Here is a 23,076-nt window from a genome sequence, read left to right as displayed (position 1 = left end):
AGATTTGCCAGTATGCCTTGTTATTTCACAAGAGTCCCAAAGGTTGCCTCTAGGGCAGATCAGTCTATTTCTGATCCATGCCAATTTTGCATGTGTTCATTCATCATTTTGTTCCATCGCATTCCTACATCAATTTGTTATTTTTTAAAAGAAAATCTGAATGGAAATTTGTATTTCAATATGTATTTTATTACAAAATACATTTTAAATTTGTATTTCATCTCAATATGTGCATTGCTGGACCTAATTTATCCTAAGATAATATTCTGAGTGTCCTTTGGTCCATTTTTTGAGCCAAACAATGTACTGTAAAATTCAGAGTAGTGCAAAATCTAAAGGGCGATTACATTCTGATCCCTGTATTAGTCTGGGAGGTAGAATTCGACTAGTTCACTTAAAAATGTGGACTGAACAAAACTCTCCTCCATCCCCCCTCAACCTCTGCAATAGCAGGAACATAAGGGTCCTTGTTAGATAAACTGACATGGAAAGGCTTTCCTGAAAATAGAAAGGTATAAACTATTACCATACAGACACTATTGCCCACTCCAAAGGGAAAAGAGGGGCAGGGGTGAGATGCATGTGGGGAGCTTCCACCTCCCACCAAATATTTTGTCAATATGGCCCTCCATCAAAACTAGTTGTTGAGCCGTGTTTTAAAGTAGTAATCTACCATGCACAGTTCCCACTGAAAATCTAATCCATTTTATAGGAGCTTATGAGAGGACAATAGTTGGTGGGTTGTACTGAAGGACTGAAATATTGGTTTGTAACCCTAAAGGTCTAGCTAAGAAGACATTTGTTTAAATCTTGAAGAACTAGAGGGATTCAGTGTGAGAGCTAGTTTGAAATGCTAAATGGAATGCTGTGCTTGGATTTTGGCCATATGTTATATCTGTATCTTGCCTTTCCTCCAAAGAGCTCAGAAGTGCATTTTAGCTTCATAACTTCATAGTTAGGTATGTTAGGCTAAGAGAACGTGACTTGTCCAAGGCCACACAGTCAGCTTCATAGCTGGGGATTGGGTATGGACCTTGATCTCCCACATCTAAACCCAACACTGCAGCCGCTGCACCAGTTGTCTCTCACAGGGTGGTACTGAGCATATCACTATCTCTCTGCCTACTCTTACCTCCTACAGTTCTAAAAAGGTAAAATAATATTTATTGTAATCCGATCTGAAGCCCAGTAATGTAATCCAGTCAGGGCTATTCAGGAAGCTCTGTTTTGGTTCATGCACAGGTTTGGTCTCAAGGACTAAAACATACCTGGTAGCAGTAAAGACACCATACACCATCGGATTTCTTTCATCTCTTGTGGAAAGTAAGAATATATCTTCTGCAATGGAGAATATGTTCCTTTTAATAGCTTTTATATATATTTTCTTACTTATATATTTTTCTAAATTTGCAAACTTTTGGCTAACCCCTGAACATTAATCTACAGCTCTCGCATTTTAGTTTGTATTGTTGATTATTGGTAGCATTTACCATTTCCCAGTCCTTAATTACTAGAATACTTCACTAATATACCCCCCATACCTACAGCTGCAAACCCTGTACCCATGGTAGGCCAGTGTGCCTGCCCCTCACTGAATATACAGTGTAACATTTGGCAAGATGTTACACACATATGCTCAGTTCCTGCAATCACAAAAGCCTGTGGAAATTGAACATATATACAGCATATTCTCTTGTAACAGGCTACATTATACATATGTTGGCTGATGAAGCCCAATCCTTTACCATGTGTAGAGATAATGGCTGCATCAATGAGCCCTGAAAACAGAATGAACTGAAATAAAGCTATCAAATTTGTAAAAAATCAGTCAGTGTCCGAAGTCCTGCAAGTGCTATGTGTTTATTTTGCACAAGCACAGGCATGAAGATTTAAAAAGTTAACATTCAAGTGCCAACATTTAAACCATCATTACTCTGGATTATGGAATATCATGATTCAGAGTTATTTTAAACTCCAGCTCATTCTCTCCATCTGGGACTAAAAAGCTTACAGACACAGGGTGGGTAGGTAAATACTATGACCTGGCATAGCAATATATATTTTTCTTTTTTTTCCCACACTGAGCCACACCTGTGTGACTCATACACATGATGTGTCTCCTAATTAAGAGCTAACTCTGCTTCACTGAAGTGGTTTCTGATCTCTACAATTTCAGACATCAGGCAGATGCTTCCATGTTGGAAATTTCCCCCACCCCCCCAAAAAACCCCTCCACACAGAAAACTAGCATATAAGGGAGAAGGGTTCTAGGCTAGCCTTTTCCTTTGCATGCTACATTTCATGTGCAAGGTTTTTGGTTTTTAAAATGGAAATGTCTTTACTCCCACTTGCAGTCTGAAGTGCCACAAATACAAAATTACCAGCTCAGATTTTAAATACAAGTTATAAACAAAGATATTATTGGAGTTGTTTTGCGATACTTGCTTCCCCTGTACAAACCAATAGGTAAAAGACTCCTTTTACCCATACCTGTACAAGGATGGTAGTCACTACTACTACTTTTCATTTTATTTATTTATTTTAAAATATTTCTATCCCACCCTTCTACCCTATAATAGGGCACTCAGGGCAGCTATTAGTCACATGCTGTTATAAATAGTATGAGTAACGGTATTTGCCCACCTACTTGGTTTTTCTAACAGAGGTATTATATTATGCCTTTCACAAATGGCTGGATTTACTTGAATGTTAGGTAGATAGGCTGTTATGAAAAACTGCACAGGTGAATTTTTTTGCATTTTGTCAGATTGAGGTGGAAACAGCTGCACAAATGGCAACTGTCCTGGTGGCAGAACCACGCCCCTTTGGGAGCAGATATGCATAAAGGAAGTATAGAACTTTGATTTAGTACTCTCTAGGGATATGAAAAAAAAGGTCAACCTTTTTTAAGGTGGTCTCTTGGGTACTGTTCCACGCAAACATTAGGGGGTTATTAGGTGACTCCTACTGAGAAAGATGATACACATATGCACATTTTTTGTTTTGTACTATTTGCTGATGTTACACCTGGACCCAATTTATTGGTAATTTGGGAAGTGGTGGTGAAATGAAAGATTTTGAAAGTTTTTTTGAAATGAAAGGGTATGGCTTACACTATGAAGCATTATGCGTTCCACCCCCACCATTATTTTTATTGCAAAACCCCCCAAGCTTGATACAACCACCTGCAATGTATGTGAGGGGCAGCAAAACGCAATGTCCTGCTGGGGTGGGTCAGAATGTTCATAGAAATGTTCCCATGGGCACTCCAGCCCAACCTCAACATTCTTTCTTTATTTGCATCTCTACATATAAATTAGCACAGAATTAGAACATGCAGATATTACGTAAATATGTCTTTTTTCAATGTGGAAGTACCCCCACCTCTCGGTACCAACTACTTTTGAATGCAGACAATGGATCCATAGATTTATTACATCTCAGTGATTAAACGGGTGATGGAAAGGCAACTGCTGAGTTCACTTACGTAGCTCATCAAAATGTGTGTCTGCTCCCTCTGGGCCAGGTATTGAGCAAATGAGCCTTGCTTTCAGGAATGTTGTCCACTTGTTTATAAGGCTACGTTGACCTCCCATATCATTCTAATGAAAAAGAAAGCAGGTAGCTTAATTTCTGCTGGAAAGAAGGAAGACTTTTATCTAAGCAACTTGAAATGGCCTAATGTGGCTTCTCTTCAGGAAAAAAAAATCCCTTCAGAGGGGGAAAAAACAGTGAAAGGTAATAGATGTCATAACATTTTCTGCAGTGTTGATTAGAACAGAAGACTTGACAGTGAACTACCAGACTTAGCAGCCATTTGTGAGCGAGTGGGATCACAGTCACCCACCCTATCCACCACAAGCACCTGCCTTGTCTCTAGGTCCAACACCTAGAGATGGGCTTATTTTTGCATAGGCCTACACATGTATACACAAATCTAACACATATAGGCTCAAATCATGCAATTAATATCCCTTATAAAATCTTGGAAGGAGCCATGCAACAGAACCACAGGCAAAAATAATGCCTGATCAGAGGCAAGCTTTGTCCCACATAGATTTCAGAAAGAGAAGTAATGGTATTTTTCATATTAAAGCTCCCATCCTGAACATGTTTTCTCTGAAATAAGTCTTATTAATTTGAATGCAGTCAGGAGTGCCTCACCCAGTGGAGCGAAGCCACAGCCATATCCTCCCAGCAGGATCACTGCCACTTACCGAGACAAGTTCGAGGCTGCATGGAACACTGGTGGGAGCACCAGTATTGGCTCTACCCATGCTACATACAGCCCCAACCTTGCCTCTGCCTCACTCCTCCCTGTCCCAGTAAGTTGCAGCAAAACTGCTGCCAGGAGGCCATTGCTCAAGATTTTTGTTAGTTTACGCCAGGGATGGGTCTCCAGATGTTACTACAACTCCCATCAACCCTGACCATTGGCCATTCTGGTTGGGACTATTGGGAGTTGTAGTGTCTGGAGGGCCACAGGTTAAACATCCCCGCTGTAGGCAAATTAACACATATGCTGATCAACAGCACTTTATATGATTAAGAGTTGACTGGGATATGATTTTCAAAGCTTCATTTTTCATATCAGTGCCCTTCTTTAATCCCCCCCCATTTTACACCTGTGTCTATGCCCTGGACAGTTGATAGACAACAAAAGGCCCTCAGTCGCACCACCCATGAATGCAGGGATATCATTGTTGGTTGATGAGTTGATAATCTGCCTTTGTGCAACTTTTACAAAAGTACATTTGGCCACAATAAATTAGACCCTAGGGTGCCACCGGGCTCTTTCTTAGCTGAATTTATAATAACCCTTCTCATATTGCTAGATAAACCTCTTAAGCATTTTCTTTTCACTACAAATAATTTAATTAGCACCTCCTGCCTAGCAGTCTCTTAAACGGTAACAAAACCACTTCACCTTAAAGTGCCTCCTTCCAAAGTACAAGGAAGTACATATAAAAACTCTTCTATTCACTTGTGCCTGGGTGTTAGAGGCACGTACTGGAAGACTGCCAGATGGGAGGTGGATATTTTACCTTGGTCAATTACAGTAAAACTATAATCACACAGAAAACTTGACCCTTTTCTCTTTTGGAAAAAAATTAGGGAGATAAGAAATTCAGGGCAATTATATCCCTGAGTAAGTAACACTATGCTAGTAAGACAATGTAACTATCTTGTAGACCATCATGTACAGTTCATCATCTCTATGATCATGCTTGTATTTGGCAATAATAACTTGAATAATTGCACATAACTGCCTAAGAAAAACATACTGCTTTCCAAGACATCATTTTTAAAAACATTTTAACAGTCTAACCCAGTGTTGCGTCTATCAGCACCCTCAATGACATCTAGATCCACATGGCTGGAAAAAGCACATATGTTTGGAATTCATTGTTTCTGTATAGTTGGCTGTCATAAAATAGGGGTGGGGGACCTTTTCCAGCTTGTAGGCTGCATTCCCTCATGGGCAAATTTCCAGTGGTGGGCAGAACCAGAGGTAAAAACTGGCTGAGGCTGGTGACAAAAAGTGGGTGGGGCAATGGATGTGACCTTTCTTGTAGAGTAGACTCCGCATACACACATCATCTGTCAGTCAAGTGTGAGATTGTTCAAGGGCAGATTCCAGCCAGACAAAAAAGAGTCAAGGAGGCTCAGAGCGGGGCCAGTGAAGGGTATGGTGTGTGGCTCCATAGAGAGTACCAAGGGCCGGATAGAGATGTCTTTATGCATTTTAATAAAATCAATTAAGATGCTGCAAACAGCATTTTTTCTGGATGTGAGATTATGAACAACCACCACCCCTCTCCTTACATGTACACGCATGTTATTCAGATGCAAAATGGAAACAGGCAGCCTTCAAGTCGATCCCGACTTATGGTGACCCACGGTAAGCAGTATTCAGAGGTGGTTTACCATTGCCTTCCTCTGAGGCTGACTGGCCCAAGGTCACCCAGTGAGCTTTATGGCTATGTGGAGATTCAAACCCTGGTCTCCCAGGTCATAGTTCAACACAGCCACACAGTAATTTGAACTCAGCATCAGTTTATCTGCACTCTGAACAAGATATATATATATTCTGAACACAAAATGGGCAGCCTTCAGCACTTGTGGTCCAGAAAGACATTCTGCAGGATCTCAGACACAATTTAAATACAATACTGCACAATGGAGTCTACGTATGATTCCTTAGAACAGCATGCAGAGAAGCACCTTTAACAGTTCCATCTTGTCTGAATAACACTCGTTATGCACATTGATTCTAGGTAACTATGAGTGTTACAGGTAGTTTGTCTGATAAGGCATTGAAGCTAAAAGGGACAGATGAGCATGCTTAGGGAGGTACCTAATTAAACCCTAGAAATTAAGAAGGCTTTGATGATCCCTTCCCAGTAAGGATCACACTGAGCAGAAGGTGCTTCTGAGCAAAGCAAAGCTAATTGGAATGGATGAACTGATTTAGAGTCACTCTGGACATGCCCTCCAAGACTTAAGCACCATTCTTCGCTAGGCTAGCTCCTCCTTTTGGCTAACAAGAGAAAGGAAGATATCAGAAAATGCTCGGGGAGGGCTACCAGTTAATTATAAAGATGATACAGGTGTTTTCTAGATGAAGGCATACATTTGAATATTCTTCTCAGTATTGGCAGTCACTCAGACGTTCTGTAGAAGAAGGGAGAGAGGAACAACTCACGTTTCCTCTCCTCGCGCTTCTCAGATAGGGAGAGATGTGTGGCCCATGGCGATATGCACATTGGCATGATACAGGAATAAATCACATATCAGCCAGGGGGAGATATATCTGGATTTATCTTCATTGCTAGAGGCCCAGGTGACCTCCGTGGCGAGGAGTGCATTTTACCAGCTTCAGCTGATAAGACAACTGCGGCCATTTCTGGACTGGGATAGCCTGGCCACTGCTGTCCATGCACTGGTAAGCTCCAGGCTGGATTACTGTAATGTGCCCTATGAGGACCTGCCCTTGAGATTGGTTCAGAAGCTGCAGCTGGTGCAACATGCGGCGGCATGACTGCTCACTGGGTCAAGGTATCATCAACATGTCATCCCGCTGCTGAAAGAATTGCAATGGCTGTCCATTAGCTGCTGGGCTACGTTCAAGGTTCTGGTTTTGGTATTCAAAGCTCTGTACAGCTTGGGACCAGGATACCTGAAAGATCGTCTTATCCCTTATATACCCAGTAGGTCATTGTGCTCTGCAGGTGAAGGCTTCCTGCAGATGCCATCTTAATCAGGAAGTCCGTTCTGCACAACATAGGAAGCGGATCTTTAGTGTAGTGGCACCTACCCTTTGGAATCCCCTTGTCTTAAATATTAGACAGGTGCCATCTGTGTTATCTTTTCAGCATCCATTGAAAACCTCCTTCTTTCAACAAGCCTTTTTGCATCTGTGTTGGAATTGCTTTTTAAGATATTTTAAACCTTTTCAAATATATATATATTCAGTCAGGTATCACAAATACATTGTATTGTACAGAATACAACATGTATACTTTGCAATTCATAAAAAAAGAAAACAGATATCAGACAAAATTAAGAGAACATTTGCAACTTGTCATTGCTAAATATAACTGTAAGTAAAAATGACACATATCAGGAAAAAAACAGCTCAATGAATAGCTTTTTTGGACATCAATCAAGCTAGAGGGCATTGGGAAATGCAAATACATTACAATTTAAAAGTAGCAATTATAGCAAACAGCTGCATAAGTCAAACAAGAGAACAAGTGGAATTTGAAGAAGTTGCTTATTAATTAGTGCTAGCGGCAAGTTATGCAATAGCATTGATCAAAGGGAATTCCTGGCAGGAACAGCAGGAAATAACCAAAAGCCAAAAAAGAAAGAAGCTGGTATAATAGAGATCTCTTGAGTTCTCCTTGCAGACCGTTGACAGTGCCACCACAAAGAAATAAAACTCCCAGCGACATTAAGTTACATTCTGGTCAGATTTAATAAATTCCCTGAGCTATTCCATCCTGAAATTGACAAAGATGGCCTTTCTGATTTTCTCAACTCCAAAAGCTTATTTACTTTAAATGCACCATTACGTTTGTGGTTTCTCAGTAACAGTACTTCGCCTCCGTAAATCCATCGTTGCTTACAATGCTTGCTTGTAAGAAAACCAAATCCTTGCTACAATGAGGTTCTAATGTGAACTGTGCATTGTTAACAGAATCTGTTGTTAAAAGTGTTGCTGTTATTAAGTTATTACAGGATAGACTATCAGCAAGAGACCATTTTGCACATATATAAATATAAGATGGAAAGATAGTCTGAGACCAAATAAGCTATCAGAACTCTAGGCATGGGTATCTATTTGTCTAGAGTTTGTTAAGAGAGTGAAGACTCTCCAGGATGCATTGTGGATTTTTTTTTTTTTTACTGCTAAAACTTAGCAGCCCATGATAAGAGGAGCCTGGCCAATGAGAACAGTTAAGAACTGACGAGAGAACTGCTACTTTCCTCTCTAAACCATTGTTGATCTGACAGCTTTTTATTCAACCAGAAGAGTATGAATTCTGACCATATTGCCTTCTGGCTACACAGGAAAAAGCATTTTATTCTAATGTTTGTGCTACACATGGTTTTACTGTGTGATGGTGTTAATGTGTCTGGATGGGCATGTGCCTCAATGTCAATATTAGTTTTTGTGAGCATGGGCGGGGGGGTATAATTTGGGTGGAGGGGCTGAATACTGTTTAGGGCAGAGGTCTAGGTGCTGGCGTTCAGTCCCTCTTCTCACCCCTCTACTCCCCCAGAAGAACCTGGTTGCTTAACCACTTAACCCTCTGAACTAGCATTGCTATTACTTAATGCCGGGTTGGTCCAAAATAAGATCATGCTCATCCATTATATGATTGTGGATGAAGGTCATGTGTCACTGAGGCCAGGATGGGTGAGCTGAGTGGGACTGACATAACTCAGATGTGCTCACCTGGTTACTTGATGCAGCACCTGGTGAGACTGGAGAGTCAGAGAGGTGGTGCCAACATTGTCCACATATGTTCCATCTCCTTCACCAGAAAGCCAGTAGACCTGGGGGTGAGCTTAGAGAGTCTGCATCTGAGGTTGGGCCACAGAGACAGATGGTGATGCTACTGGAGTACCATCCTCTTTTTTGAAGATAAAAATCCTCTTTTTGGGCAATGAATAACTGGCCACCCAAAACCAAGGTGAAACCTAATGGTCATAGCCAGAACCAGGACACAACACAGCAGGTTATGATGGGTCATTAGAATCCCTGATGGATCATAGGTGACGTCTGGTGATTCCAGTGAAACACACACACACACACACACACACTTTTGTAGGGACAGTTGTATAATTCACTTCATTCTGAAATCCTCATACTAGTGACCTATTAGAGCAAGGTTTTAAGTTAAACTGATAAGAAAATCTGGTTCAAAGTACCTATATCTGAAAACAAGGAATTGTACATTTTTCAATTTATATTTTTAATATGAGATCCCTCCCTATCCTCATGTTCCATTAGAAAACAAAACAAAGATGCATCACAGATTGTTTGCACAGAATAGTCAACATTTTATAGCAATGGAAATAGCAGGTGAAGGAAAAGTGAAAGAAATGTTGACTGAGTAAAGCCACATCAGCTGTGGAAACAGCTTTCGTTTGAGCTATGCGTGGGAGTCATTGCTGGCCAGCATTACAGACTTCCCATTACTTTCTTAGAGCTGTAATTTTCTCACATCAGATGTGCAAAATTATGGGGTAAGTTGTGGAAAACCTGACTCCTGAGCTAGAAAATATTTTCACATCATATTCGGAAGTTTAAGTTTTTGGGTTTTTTTCCAGAATTGTGTTTGGAGCAATCCCAGATTATGAAGTCTAAACATGCAATTTTGAAATATCTCTAGTACAAGTCCTATGAGCAATAGCTGAATGAAAAAAACCCAGAGAAGAGGTTGTGTGGGGAAATAATACTGAATTCACTAAGCTCCTTGATGAAGTTGCTGAAATGAGTGGAAGATATAAAAGAAGGCTGGCAAACGGTGTTTGTGGTAATGTATACCACAATACTAATCACAATGGAAGGTGGGATGTATGAATATTGAGGAGTGATTTGTATACTGCAACGCCCTCAGTGCTCCTGTCAGTGGGGGTCACAGCTGCCCCCGCCATGCTTCAGGATGAAGCAAACTCTTTTAGGTGGCACCATGAGGGAAAACAGATGAAGGCAGGAGGGGAGGCAGACAGATTTGTGCTGGGTATATGGCTTGAAGAGAGTTTTAATTTCTGCACATTTTAGTTTCTCCTTCCTCTTGGAGGCCTAGGCAGGCTCTCTCTCTTTTGGTGCTGTGGAGCTGAGGCCATGTGACATGGGCTCCTTAGAAAGAGGGATGGGGGAGAAATTTGTTTAAGTTCACATTTAAAGGCAAATCGATCAAATTTGCACTTTCTAAAAAAGTATGAGAACTGAAACACAGCCATCCTTTGAAATTCACATGTATCCAAATTTTGCAATGAAGTTCTCAAACAAAACAGTGTTCACAAAAAAGCGTATGTTAGCTCAGGGGTTCCCTGACTGTAGTCCGTGGACCACCAGTGGTCTGTTGGCTAAATCCAGGTGGTCCGTGACATATTCACACTGAACATTCATGCTGATTTTTATTTGTATTTTTATTGCTCCTTTTATTTCTTTCATGGTTTTTTAAATTGTATTACATTGTATTGAATTCTATAGAATGCAAATGGTAATACTTTCTTGGTGTATCACCTGTCAGGACTGGGGGCCGCAGGACCGAGCCGAATGTGCTCAGGATGCACCGTAAGTCCCCCTCCCCTCAGTTCTGCTCCTGACACCTCCCCCCAGAATGCCCCCTTTTGGGCCTTCCACCAGCTCCATTTGGCTGGTCTTGGCTGAGCTGGCTGGGCCCCAGCTGGGCCCGGGTGGCGGTGGATTTCCCCGGCTGTACCACAGCTGCTGCTAAGTGGAAGACTTCTGCTGGCACAGTCCAGCTACACTAGCACCCTCTCTTCTCCCTCCCTCCTCTGCCAGGGATACACCACATCCTGTGTCCCCTTGGCATGGCGTAGAAGCCAGTTGGATTGTGCCCTAAATGGTCTGCCAATTTTCAAGTGGTACTTGGGGGGGGGAAGTTTGGGAACCATTGTGTTAGGGGAAAGTTAGTGAAAATAGCATACAAAATGCATTACACTAGGGGAAAATGCTTCCAAACATATGTACATTAATCAAAACTACATACAAAAATGTTTTATTAGGAGAAATTAGCACTAAAAAGCTGATGGATTTTCATAAAGATTTATAAACATTTCACACATTGCTCTAGGAATGTAGAGAACTGAGTTTTAGATTGGAAAAATGTGAAACTGAAGACAAGTGAAATTGACGGATCCTTCCATCCCTACTGAGAAACTAGTGTTCTTACCTTGGAAATAATAAAGGACCCTATTGTGGAGGTGCCTGAGTCATCTGTGTGTTGCCTGGAGAGCAGACTGTAAACTGAGCAGGTGATTTCATCACCCTCTCAAGTATGCCCAAGGGGCATTGCAAAGTGAAAGCAGGAACTGATATCTGAAAAGTGCAGCCCACTCAAGATGCAGCCAGACTCGTCTTAACTTGTAAAAAAATCCTAAGAAAAGTGGCAATAATATATTTCCTATTCTAGCATCCTCTTGCTTGTCTAATAAAATATAATTTAATTGTATGGTCTGTATGCAGCTTTAGAAACAAGCGTACAGCAAGGCTTACCAGATATTGCTAGACCCAAACTCTGACAGTAGACTCTGCCATATAGACATCCATGATTCCAGGATGGGAAAAACAGCACAAGCCATCCAAGTCAAAATCTGACATCTGGCAAGTCTGTACAGAATGTTTCCTGCTTTTGCTGTTTATGGGGTAGTTGACATGGAAATGAGATCACTCCAGTGACCATCTGCTATTTTTTATGTCATTTCTTTATGTCCTTCAATGATATAAAACATTAATCTACAAGTCTGAAAGTTCATTAAACATGGTCTGCAAAAGCTTGTGAGAAAGCTCATTTGAAAAAAAAAAGGTGCTTATTTGGCAAACCCACACAAATGTTATCTAGTACAGGGCATTCTTCAAAGAACTGGTTCTGGATCAGTGAGCGGAGAACAAAAACAAAAATTATGTTCCTGTCTGCATATATAGAACAACATGTCTGGGCAAGATCACCAGGAAGTAGAATGGCTTAAATGCTGGCATGAATGAACAGATGTGTAAGTGAATAAAATTTCTAGAACCTGGAAATTACTGGTGGTGGTGGTACTTATGTAAATTAGCAATTACTAGGACCTGCCTAGGGTTGACAATTTGTGATTTTTAAAATACTTGATCAGTGTTTGGCTGGAGTCTGATGAGATTTGGATGTAGTCTGGGCTCCTGCTGGGAGGAAGGGCGGGATATAAATCAAATAATAAATAAATAAATTTTGGAACCTGGGGAAGAAGACTGATATATCAGGGTATGGTATATATAGGTGGAGAGGAACTTGTGTGTGTGTGTGTTAGGGAGGTGGTGGGATCCCCTTCGCTGGATGTCTTCAAGCAGAGGCTGGACGTCTGTCTGCGGGAGATGCTCTAGCTGTGGATTTCCTGCCGTGAGCAGGGGGTTGGACTCGATGGCCTACAAGGCCCCTTCCAACTGTATGATTCTATGATTCCTATAGCCCGTCGTTCAATCCCAATCTTGCCAATTCAATCTGCTGTTTGTTTGGGGCAGCAAAAAAAAATTACATAATTTTTAACATAAATGCTTATGTAAATCCATGAAAGTTAATGGATAATAGTGCATGTAATTACAAAGATAATTACATACCACTGAGGGGAAAATAGGGACCCTGTGTCAATTACAGCCCCGCCCCATCGCAAGAAATCAGTGCCAGTCCAAAAAGACAGCAGACTGTCGGATTCAGTCAATATCTGGTACCAAGTCCGATTCAGTGGGTAACTCTAGCAGTTTCACTACAGTGGCTTTGAAATCTAAAATACTGCCACCATTCTATTCAATTATATTTAAGGGGAAATGTGGCTAACAATGCAGGCCAGGTTAAATCTCAGACATCAGGCCCCAAGCTAGAAATTACCAGTATCATAGCCAAAGACAGACAAAATAAAGTGTTTTCATATCATATGTATATTTCAGTCTTCAAGGCCATGACAGTTTAAAATGCAGCAATAGGCTGCAATATTAAGTTCATGCTTTGTGAAGTAGACATCAGGGGAGCAGGGTGCCAGATTTTTGTTTTTGTTTTAAACTAAGCTCCTATTAAAGGGGGGAAATGCCCCCCCTCCCCAAAGTACCGAAGTCTCACTGAGAATAGATGTGATCCTTTTTCTTGAAATACATCACAGCCATATTCTGGGAATAGATCACCAAGCATATAACAGGGAGTGAAATAACAGCATTAAATCCTGTTGTTTGGAAATGATGCTGTTTGGAATAACAGCATTCAGTCTGATGATACTGGAATGTCTTTGTTTAGAGAAATGAATGCTGAGTCTGACGCACATAAGGATACCAAGATATCATTAACAATACCAATATCTCTTAGGATGCAACTTTGATATGAATGCTATGTGATCATGCTTCATATCATGCTCATTTGATAAGACATTAAATTCTGTGGACAAAACCAAGCAAACCAATAGATCCAATCTATTTTGATTTCAGTAAAGCTCTGCTTGGCAATTAATTTTAAACAAGATCAATCACATGTTGAATCAGGCTGGAAGAGACAACAATGTTGGCTCTCCATTAAATTTCAATGAGAGCCATGTGCTCTGCCTCCCTAACTGAAGGCAGCATGTTTTCGAATACCAGTTGTTGAAAACCACAGGAGGAGAGTGTTCTTGCACTCAGGCCCTGCTTGCAGGCTTCCCATGGGCATCTGGTTGGCCACTGTGAGAACTAGATGGGCCACTGGCCTGATCCAGCAGGCTCTTCCTGCTTTTTTTTAACACAGAGGTAGTCTGAGCCCCTCCACTATGAACTTTGCTGCTCACTTCCGTTGGTCCATGCCCTGACTTATACATCTATGAACATTTGAGAGGGAGGGATGTGCCAAACCTTCATTCACTGTTAATGTTTGGATGGAGAGGGTTAAAGCGGTCCCTTGAGTCAAGTGAATGGGGATAGAGCAAAGGCAGAGTTCTTTCAAACATAGGGCTGTGCTTACAGTCAGACTGGAAATCCTTGGGATACTTTCCCCACAGTAAAGCAACTGATATAATACTTAACACTGTACATGGCTTCCAATTTTAGAAAAGCACCACACACATACTTACATTTACTTTCTGAACCTGGGCACAAAATAATTGCTAACCAGAATGGAAAATGAACGTGTGCGGCTATCAGTTTTGAATGGCACACATAGAGGGGATTGTGAAAGGGCTGGGTCCTCATTTCTGTGATTATTACAAGGAAACATGGTCATTTAAATGTAGGGATGCTTGAGGAATATAATCTGATCTACACCTTCTGGGCTAATTGTGAATTAGAACTTAGTTATCCACTTTCACACTTCCCAAATGTTCCAAACACAGTTCTCAGTTTAAAAAAACCCAACCCAACACATCAAAATGTGTTTAAAAAGCCACACTTCGAGATAAAACACATTTTGAAATGTGATTTGTTTGGTGCGTTTTTTTTAAAAAAAACACAGATTAATGTGGAAACAGGATGGAATAGTGTTTTGAGTGAGCAGATGTGGATGTGGCAGGGTTCAACCCTTCCTGGACTTCAAACTAGAGGTTTCCTCAGAGGGGAAGGAAGGGGAACAGGACCCTCAAGCAGATCTCCATACTGCTAGTGACCCAGATATCCCTATCCCAAGACAGGAAGTCCCCACACCAGTAGCCTGAGTTCCTGACTGACTGTCAGAACACTCCCCCACCTCTCCTATGGCCACAGCAGCTGAGCAGAGAGTGAGCCAGGCAGGAGCTTAAAAAAAGAAGAGCCTAGCTAGTTGCACATGGGGCTACTGAGGAAGATGGGGAAGTGCACGGAAGAACCTGACTGTGTCAGGGTCTGTTTGAGAGCCAGGAAGGGGTGGAGCTCCTAGATAAGCTCCTCCCAGGCAGAGTTCCTCTTCCGAGCTCCAACCTGGGAAATGGACAGAAAGCAACATAGGCTAGAAGTAGACAAATCCCTGTTTTAATGTGTCCACACCATTCATAATTTATGGCACCATATCTGTAATTTGTCATTTAAACTTGTTTTGTAAATGTAAGCATTTTGTATGCCTAATCCTACTTGAGGAGGAAAAAGCACAAATAAAAAACAATGGCATTCACCATATTCCATCTGATATTAGTGGGAACATTCTAGTTTTCCCCGAGCAGCAGAAGAAATGCCAGCTACTGCTGATAAGCTGCTGATAATGCCTTTTTTGAGAAAAGCAAAATATCAGAAATGCCATTTGTCATGACAAATTATGCATTTCAGCCCAATTGTATATGCTGAAAGAACTTCCTCTCAATTTATAACACTATCCCCTTGGTGATATGCAGAGTGAAAAATGATGCAAACCCAAATTAGGGTTTTTGAGGATTTTTTTTAAAAAAAAGAAAATCAGTCAAGTTAGTAAATATAAAAAACAATTTTCTCAGAATTAGAAATGGTGAAAGAAAACCATGCAATGATACTGGACTTTTGAAGCCTCTGATCACTGGGTAAGATGAAGTTGTTGACAGATGTTTTACCCAGAGAGGCAGCATCCGTACAGCCCTGATGGCAAATTGGTTAAACCATTTAACTGTTTCCCCTGAACTTTCATACTTAGGTTCTGTTAATTCTCAGACCAGTGAACTTCCTTCCACCCACCCACACAACTGCAAATGATTATCCAATCTGTTAGGCCAGAGACGTTCAATGCAGGCAGGCTTCACTCTAAACCTATGAGTGGCAGGAACAAATGCAGCCCAGCTTATTGCAGCTGTACAGTGTGTGACACGCACCAGCAATAGACTGAGCCCATCCATCCCTAGATATAACATTTTCCAGCAAAAGTCCAGTGGGGTAGCCATCTTAGTCTTTTGCAAGGGTGTGTGTGTGTGAGAGAGAGAGAGAGTGAGAGAGTGAGTGAGTGAGTGAGAGAGAGAGAGAGAATGTGTGTGTGTGTGTGAGAGAGAGAGAGAGAAATAACAAAAGAGTCTTGCAATAAAGCTGCCTTATGTGGAGAGTCAAACCACTGGTCCACCTGGCATAGTATTATCTCCTCTGACTGGTAGCAGCATTCCAGAGTCTCTTGCCATCACCTGCTGGTTGTTCTCTTGACATGAAGATGCTTGGGATTGAATTGGGGGCCTTCTGCATGTACTTAGCCACTGAGCTATGGCTCTTTCTGTGGCACTTTAATTCAGCAACACCCACTAGTTAACTAAAACTCTATACTTTGCCCTAGTTCTGACAGAAGTTGTCAACCTGTGTCTGGGCTGCTTCTGCCACTTCAGAAGGCAGGTGAAGGATCCTGTGACCAAATGCTTAGCCGTGCAAAATGTTTTTCTCCACATAAGAAACTAGGGCTGTGTACACACCAAACATTTAAAGCACACCTCCACCACCAAGGAATTCTGAGAACACAGTTACAATGCCCAGGATTTTCAGGGTGTGTGTGCTTTAAATGTATGGTGTGTACACAGCCTAGACGTCAGAGAGGAGGGTTCCAACTGTGGCCTCTTATGTGCATGGAATTGTTTTGTATAAAGGAGCAGTTGATTGTGAGATCCCCCATTCTTCTTTTGCTTATGTGTGGGCCTGAAAAGGCTTACACGACTCTTCCTCTTCCTCTCTTTAATCTGCTTTATGCAATTGTATCTTGAGCCCTTTTCAGGTGTTCATTCTAGGACTTGTGTGTCTGTGTGTGTGTATGTGTGCACTCTACAGCAGTCTGTGACCCCTAACTACATATGTTCACTGAAACAGTTGAATAGAATCCCTGCATTATAAACATTTAAGAGCCTTCCTTTTACTGAGCCAGGCCAAAATTCTAACTAGCCCAGCATCAGCACCTATGGCAGGGATAGGGAACCCCACGTATGGATCCAAATGTTACCCTTCATCCTTTCTATCTGGCCCTTGACACATTCTACAGGCTCTCTCTCCCTTGGCCAATCCCTCTCCCAGACCACACTTCTCACTAGGGTTGCCAGGCCCAGCCTCCAAGAGGTCTTCTGTATCTTTAAAAGTTGTGCAGGGGGAAGGGAGGATTCCACCTTGTGGTTTTTCCCATTACAGGATTGCAAGAACACCCGCACTTGGCTGATTTTCTCTTCTCCTAAAGATACAGGATCATTCTCAGGCCATGGACCTGGCAACCCTACTTCTCACTGGTCCTGTTCCAGACCATCCTCAAGTGCTCTTGCCTGGCTGGAATGTATCCTTAAACTGTCCCAATGCTTCATGCTTTCATGGATGGAGTGGGATGAATGTGTGTGTATGCATGTAAATAAAAAAAAGGTGAGAAACTCTCTTGAGCTTTGCATGGCTGGAATGTACAGAAGGTAAGAGTTACATCTGTTGCTCAGCTCATTTTTGCTTATGACTACCAGTCCGTGAAGGTGTGCAGCCCTTGGGTTGAAAATTGTCCCCAATCCAGAACTCTAGTCTACAGTAGCTGGGCCCACTCTTCCCTTTATCTTGCAATGCTTTAACTAGAGATGCCAAGGATTGAACTAGGTGGCCCACATATGCAAAGTATACACTTTGTGTCTGAGCTATAGCCTGGCTTGGATCTTAAAATGTTCTTAATATCACTTCTAGTGTGCCAGGGCCTTTTCCGTGGTGGCCCCCGAACTGTGGAACAGCCTCCCTGATGAGGTGCGCCTGGCGCCGACGCTACTATCTTTTCGGTGCCAGGTGAAAACCTTTTTATACTCCCAGGCATTTTAAAGTGTGTTTTAATAGCATTTTCATCATTATTTGTATTTTGGATGTTGTTTGGTTTTTTTATTGTTTGTTTGTTTTGTTTTCTTGATTTATTGTATTTATTGTATTTATACATTGCTTGTTTTTTATCTGTTTGTACACCGCCCAGAGAGCCTTCGGGCTTAGGGCGGTATATAAATTAAATTAAATAAATAAATAAATAAAATAATTCTCTGCAATCCTTACCTTGCTTTATCTTCACAAAATTACCACTAAGCTAGACACTCTTTTGTTCTGTCAGAGATCCTGCATCTTTAAAAACATCACAAAGACAGAAATGGAATAGCTAAAGCCTTCCCCTTCACTGCACTTTATTAGGAAGGAGGTGGCAGTTAATTTTTCACCTGCTGCAGCTACAGGGAGGGAAGAGAGCTCTTTCAAACAAAAATGCTGAGCTTAACTTGAACTAAATGTGAGCAACTGGACTGATTTGGACAAAAAGCTAAACCATCATTTAGGATTACAAGACCGAGACTACATTGACACCATACGTTTATTCCACTTTAAGCAATCATGGCTTCCCTCAAAGAATCCTGTGGTTTGTTAAGGGTGCTGAGAGTTGTTAGGATACTTTTATTTCCCCCATACACCTACAATTCTCAATGTTTTCTGGGAATAGGGACTGACTTTTCAACCACTCTGGACATGTATGGTGTGAATGTGGCCTGAGCCTCAGTGAGCTATGTTGTCCAAACCTGGACTAACAGTGGTTAATCTTGACTATGGTTAATTGAATCTAACCATAGTTTATGAATAAATAAAACTGATCACAGTTTAGGGTTAGGATGACATGATAAACAATGGTTAATATAAAGTGGAAGTGGAAGTTTCCGATTTCTTCTTGGCCACACCAGAAGTGAGGAAGAAATGTATGAGCCCAAGGCTCACTGCGGCTGAACCTCGTAATGCTAAATCATGACTTAGTGTTACATCTGAACCAGGCCAAGCTTATAACCATACTTTATCTTTTTTAAAAATTTAATCTATCATTTCCCCCCATTTTTGTTGAGGATGTACATAAATATGGATCCAAGTGATCAAACAATCAATAATTGTTAGTGGAGTTGTAGCAGTGAATGCATTTTTATTATTATTATTAACTGTAGAAGAGATTCAAGTAGACTCTGCTCCAGAGTAAGGGGAAATGTTTTTGTTTCTTCATAAGTGAGCCTAGGAATATGACAAAATATCCATGTATAAGCCAGCCTCTAAGCCTGAGCATCCTGAAAGCTCCCGTTAGAGAAAGGCAGTGAAATTATAGAGCTGTCAGCTGCCTTTCTCTTACACTGTAGAGCTGTTAGCCACCTTTCCTCTTGCTTTGTTTATCTATGTTTATCTGGTGTTTTCTTTAGTGACTATTTATCCTTAGGAGCCGAGAGTAGAAGCAGCAAGGAAATGATTGAAAAATGCTTTATATGCCATGGCAGCCAGCTACATTGTGGAACACTTTTCCGAAGGACATCCACGTGATTGCTTCCTTCGTCTGCAAGTAGTTGTTCTTGCTTATAAAGTTTTTATTGGTGGTCAAAGGGATGATTTTGTTGATGGCTGGCTGCTGAGATCATTACCTGGGCCTGCAATAGATTTACTACTGTTGCCATTGACTGTTGACTTTAAACTGATTTTACTGTGTTTTATTATATTTGCATTTTACAATTCTTTTGTTATAGGACGCATGTTGTGTGTTAAAGCTTATATACTGGCCTGGGCACCTTCAGGTAGAAAATGCAATATATAAATATTGACTGGGATCCCAAGCGCTATTTTAGGCACATCCAAGAGACTGAACTTATCCAGTCATTTTTTTAACAACTTATTCCACCCCTCTCGTGTTATATTACTAATTCCTCTCAATTTCAAAAGTGGCTGGTCATACGATGGCAGTGCTGGTTTGCTATTTGAGAAACCCAAAGCCCCCTTCTTGGGATTCTAGCCATAATAAATAACATGGCCATAAGGAGAAAGTGTGGGAGTAGCACAAACCTGCAGGGCAGGTTGCTTCAGGCAAGTAAAACGTAAGGGCAATCGCTACCCCATGATCCTTTGAATTCTGGGAAATAAAATATGGTAGTAGAAAGTGTTGAATGGGTGAAACAATACAGACCAAATGCTATTAGAAAAGCAACAGTGTGAATACATACCAGAGAACTTTTTTTAAAAAAAACCCAAAACAGGAATGGATTAGTTTATTTGGGTTAGCAATGATTTGTGAATGTAGAACAAGACTCCCACTGCTCAGTGGCTGGTAATTAAACTGGCTACTATTTAACTTCATTATCAACTGTGAAAATATTAGAATTCCAAACTCACAGCTGGCTTATCAAACCAACAATGTAGAAGAAGCTGAGAGAATGCTAGACTTCATTAGTAATCCATATTATTATACGCAGCCTAGACAGTACTTTGCGGAAAGTTATTTCCTCCCTGGGGCAATTAATATTTATTGAAGAAACAATTACAGAGTTCATTTTCCAAAAATCCACATTGCTCACCTTACAGACTCGGCCAACTCGAGAAAGGATGGTTTTGTCAGAGGTACTGCTGTCTTGAGAAACTTCTCGGAAAAAGAAATAGATTTTGTCATCATCTGGATTATAAGTGTCCGCGATAGGAAAGATTCCGATAAACTTTGCTCCTAAAAGACACCCAAAATACCAAACATTGTAACAGCTTTTCACTATGTTTTCTAACCCCTTTGAGAAGATACAAGACACTGGGACCAGTGCAGTAGTAATACTTCCTTGCCCTTAATCATAGTGAGGCATCAGAAATAGACTACGACAAGGTAAGGAACCTATGACTCTCCAGATCTTGCTGGACTACATCATCAGCTAGGGATGACGGAGGACTAGTATCTGTCCAACATCTGGAAGAGCACAGCTTCTCTAACCCTGACCTTGGGGACTGTGTGCCCCTCACCTCCTCTTTCTCCTAAGTGAATTCCTCGCTGTAGAATGATTCAGAATTAATTCTACACTTCTGATTCTAACACAAAGTAAGCAATGGCAGGAAACAATGAAAGGCAAAGGTAACATTTTCATAGTAATTACCAAGATCATTCAGTCATCCAGGCTGGCTACCATAGCAAGAAACTCATTAATCTACTATCATGTGAGCTTATAGGACAGCTTCAGTCCTGCTTTTTAGGTCATGGATTGCATGAATTGAGCCAGCGTGTATATATATAGTCTCAATATTATATGCTATCTAGAACATGGAATGGACATGGTTATTTAATTATTTGTTTTTATTTATTATTTGATTTATATCCCATCCTTCCTCCCAGCAGAAGCCCAGGGCGGCAAACAGAAATGCTAAAAACACTTTAAAACATCATAAAAACAGACCTTAAAATACATTAAAATAAAACAACTTTAAAAACATGTTTTTTAAAAAAGCTTTAAAAACATCTTTTTAAAAAGGGTTAAAAACATATTATTAACATATTTTTACCATGCATGGAAGTACCCTGCCAATTTGTGTGAATGGACCCTCACTCATTCTGGGTTTCTTTCCATTACGTGTTTGAGAAAGGAGTCCTAAGTCTGTGTTTCCTTCAACGTCTTACGGGCAAGACATTTTTCATTAATTCATATTGGCAGTCCCGCCACATCTCTCTACAAATCAGTAGCAGGGGTCAAAACCAAAGCAGTGACTCGTGGAGAGATGCAACAGGCAGCCTCCTGGAAAGATAGGTCTGCTGCAATCTGCAGTAGGAGTAATGGATCACTCAGAATCACTTGCTCCCAGTTGAGACTGAGTGGACAGAACAACGTTTAGAGTAGTGAGGCTGCAATCCTACATACTTACCTGGAAGTAGACAAACATGTATAGTATTGTGCTGATCATGCAGAGACCAAGCAGGCAAGCTCCTTTACGGGTGAATACTCGGGTCTAACAGATCTCAAATAGCACATATCGTGAAGAGGTTTGCCTCTTTCCTTCACCTTATATTTTAGTTTCACCACATCCCCATAACATAGCATTTTAGAACATAGAAAGATATCTTAAACCAGATGAGAAGCTTGCTATTCTCAAACCCTCCTGGTGCTCTCTAATTCCCATCATCCCTCACCATTGGTTATGCTGATTGGGGCTGATGGAGCCCATCTGAGTAGCCACAGCTCTAGCTGCCAAAGTCTCAGACAAAAATGTTTCTCATTGTCTGCAACCTGCTGTCTGTGAAGGTCCCCCAAACAGCCATCTCCCTGATGACTACAGCATATGTTCAAGTCCCATGAGGATGTGAAGCCTAGTCCAGTTGAGGACCAGCTCAGGCCTGGCTGGTAGGCCTGGCTCTTATCTAGGGTTGCCAGGTTCTTGGCCTGAGACTGATCCTGTATCTTTAGGAGAAGAGAAAGTCAGCCAAGTGCAGGTGTTCTTGCAACACTGTAATGGGAAAAACCTCAAGGTGAAATTCTCCCTTCCCCCTGTACAACTTTTAAAAATACAGAAGACCTCTTGGTTGCCAGGCCCGGCCTCCAAGAGGTCTTCTGTATCTTTAAAAGTTGTGCAGGGGGAAGGGAGAATTCCACCTTGTGGTTTTTCCTATTACAAAGTTGCAAGAACACCTGCACTTGGCTGACTTTCTATTTTAAAGATACAGGATCAGTCTCAGGTCATGGACCTGCCAACCCTACTTTTATCTGTTCCCTTTCAACAGGGCTTCAGCATCTTTTCAAAGCTGGGTAGGGCCTGACTCAGCTGAGACCTGCCACTGATGGTATAGCAGGGAGTTCTTGTCAAAAGAACCTTGCCTATGCTGATTCAGGTCACATCTACATCATACATTTAAAGCACTCTTATACCACTTTAATAGTCATGATTTTCCCCCAAAGAATCCTGGGGACTGCAGTTTGCAAAGAGTACTTAGAATTAATAGAATATTAATGAACTACACTTCCCAGGATTCTTTGGGGGAACCTGAGACTGTTAAAATGGTATAAGGGTGCTTTAAATGTATGGTGTGGATGTGACCTCAGATCATTGCTCAGTAATGCTTTCCAAGGTCTCAGGCAGAACTCGTTTAATTGTTGTCTAGGATAAATATATATACATATACTTTTTTTAAAGTGGTAAAATATGCCTCATTCCTGTAAGCAATTTAATAC

The 23,076-nt window shown here is 41.2% G+C and overlaps 1 protein-coding gene across 3 annotated transcripts in view; it reads right to left on the bottom strand.

Moving 5' to 3' along the window:
• The window catches only part of SEMA3D (semaphorin 3D), a 241,906-nt gene that overhangs the window by 61,416 nt on the left and 157,414 nt on the right, over nucleotides 1-23,076 (bottom strand). For all 3 annotated transcript variants that reach the window (XM_061582310.1, XM_061582313.1, XM_061582312.1), the window contains 3 exons: nucleotides 20,458-20,600; nucleotides 3,488-3,602; nucleotides 1,269-1,338 (listed from right to left, as the gene is read on the bottom strand). In XM_061582310.1, coding sequence (XP_061438294.1) covers nucleotides 1,269-1,338; nucleotides 3,488-3,602; nucleotides 20,458-20,600 — 328 coding nt within the window. The remainder of the gene's footprint in view (nucleotides 1-1,268; nucleotides 1,339-3,487; nucleotides 3,603-20,457; nucleotides 20,601-23,076) is intronic.

The sequence above is a fragment of the Rhineura floridana genome, chromosome 8, assembly GCF_030035675.1.
Source record: "Rhineura floridana isolate rRhiFlo1 chromosome 8, rRhiFlo1.hap2, whole genome shotgun sequence".
In the NCBI taxonomy this organism is placed as follows: domain Eukaryota; kingdom Metazoa; phylum Chordata; class Lepidosauria; order Squamata; family Rhineuridae; genus Rhineura; species Rhineura floridana.
The sequence above is the reverse complement of the archived record's forward strand: the minus strand, read 5'-3'. Positions and strand labels throughout refer to the sequence as shown.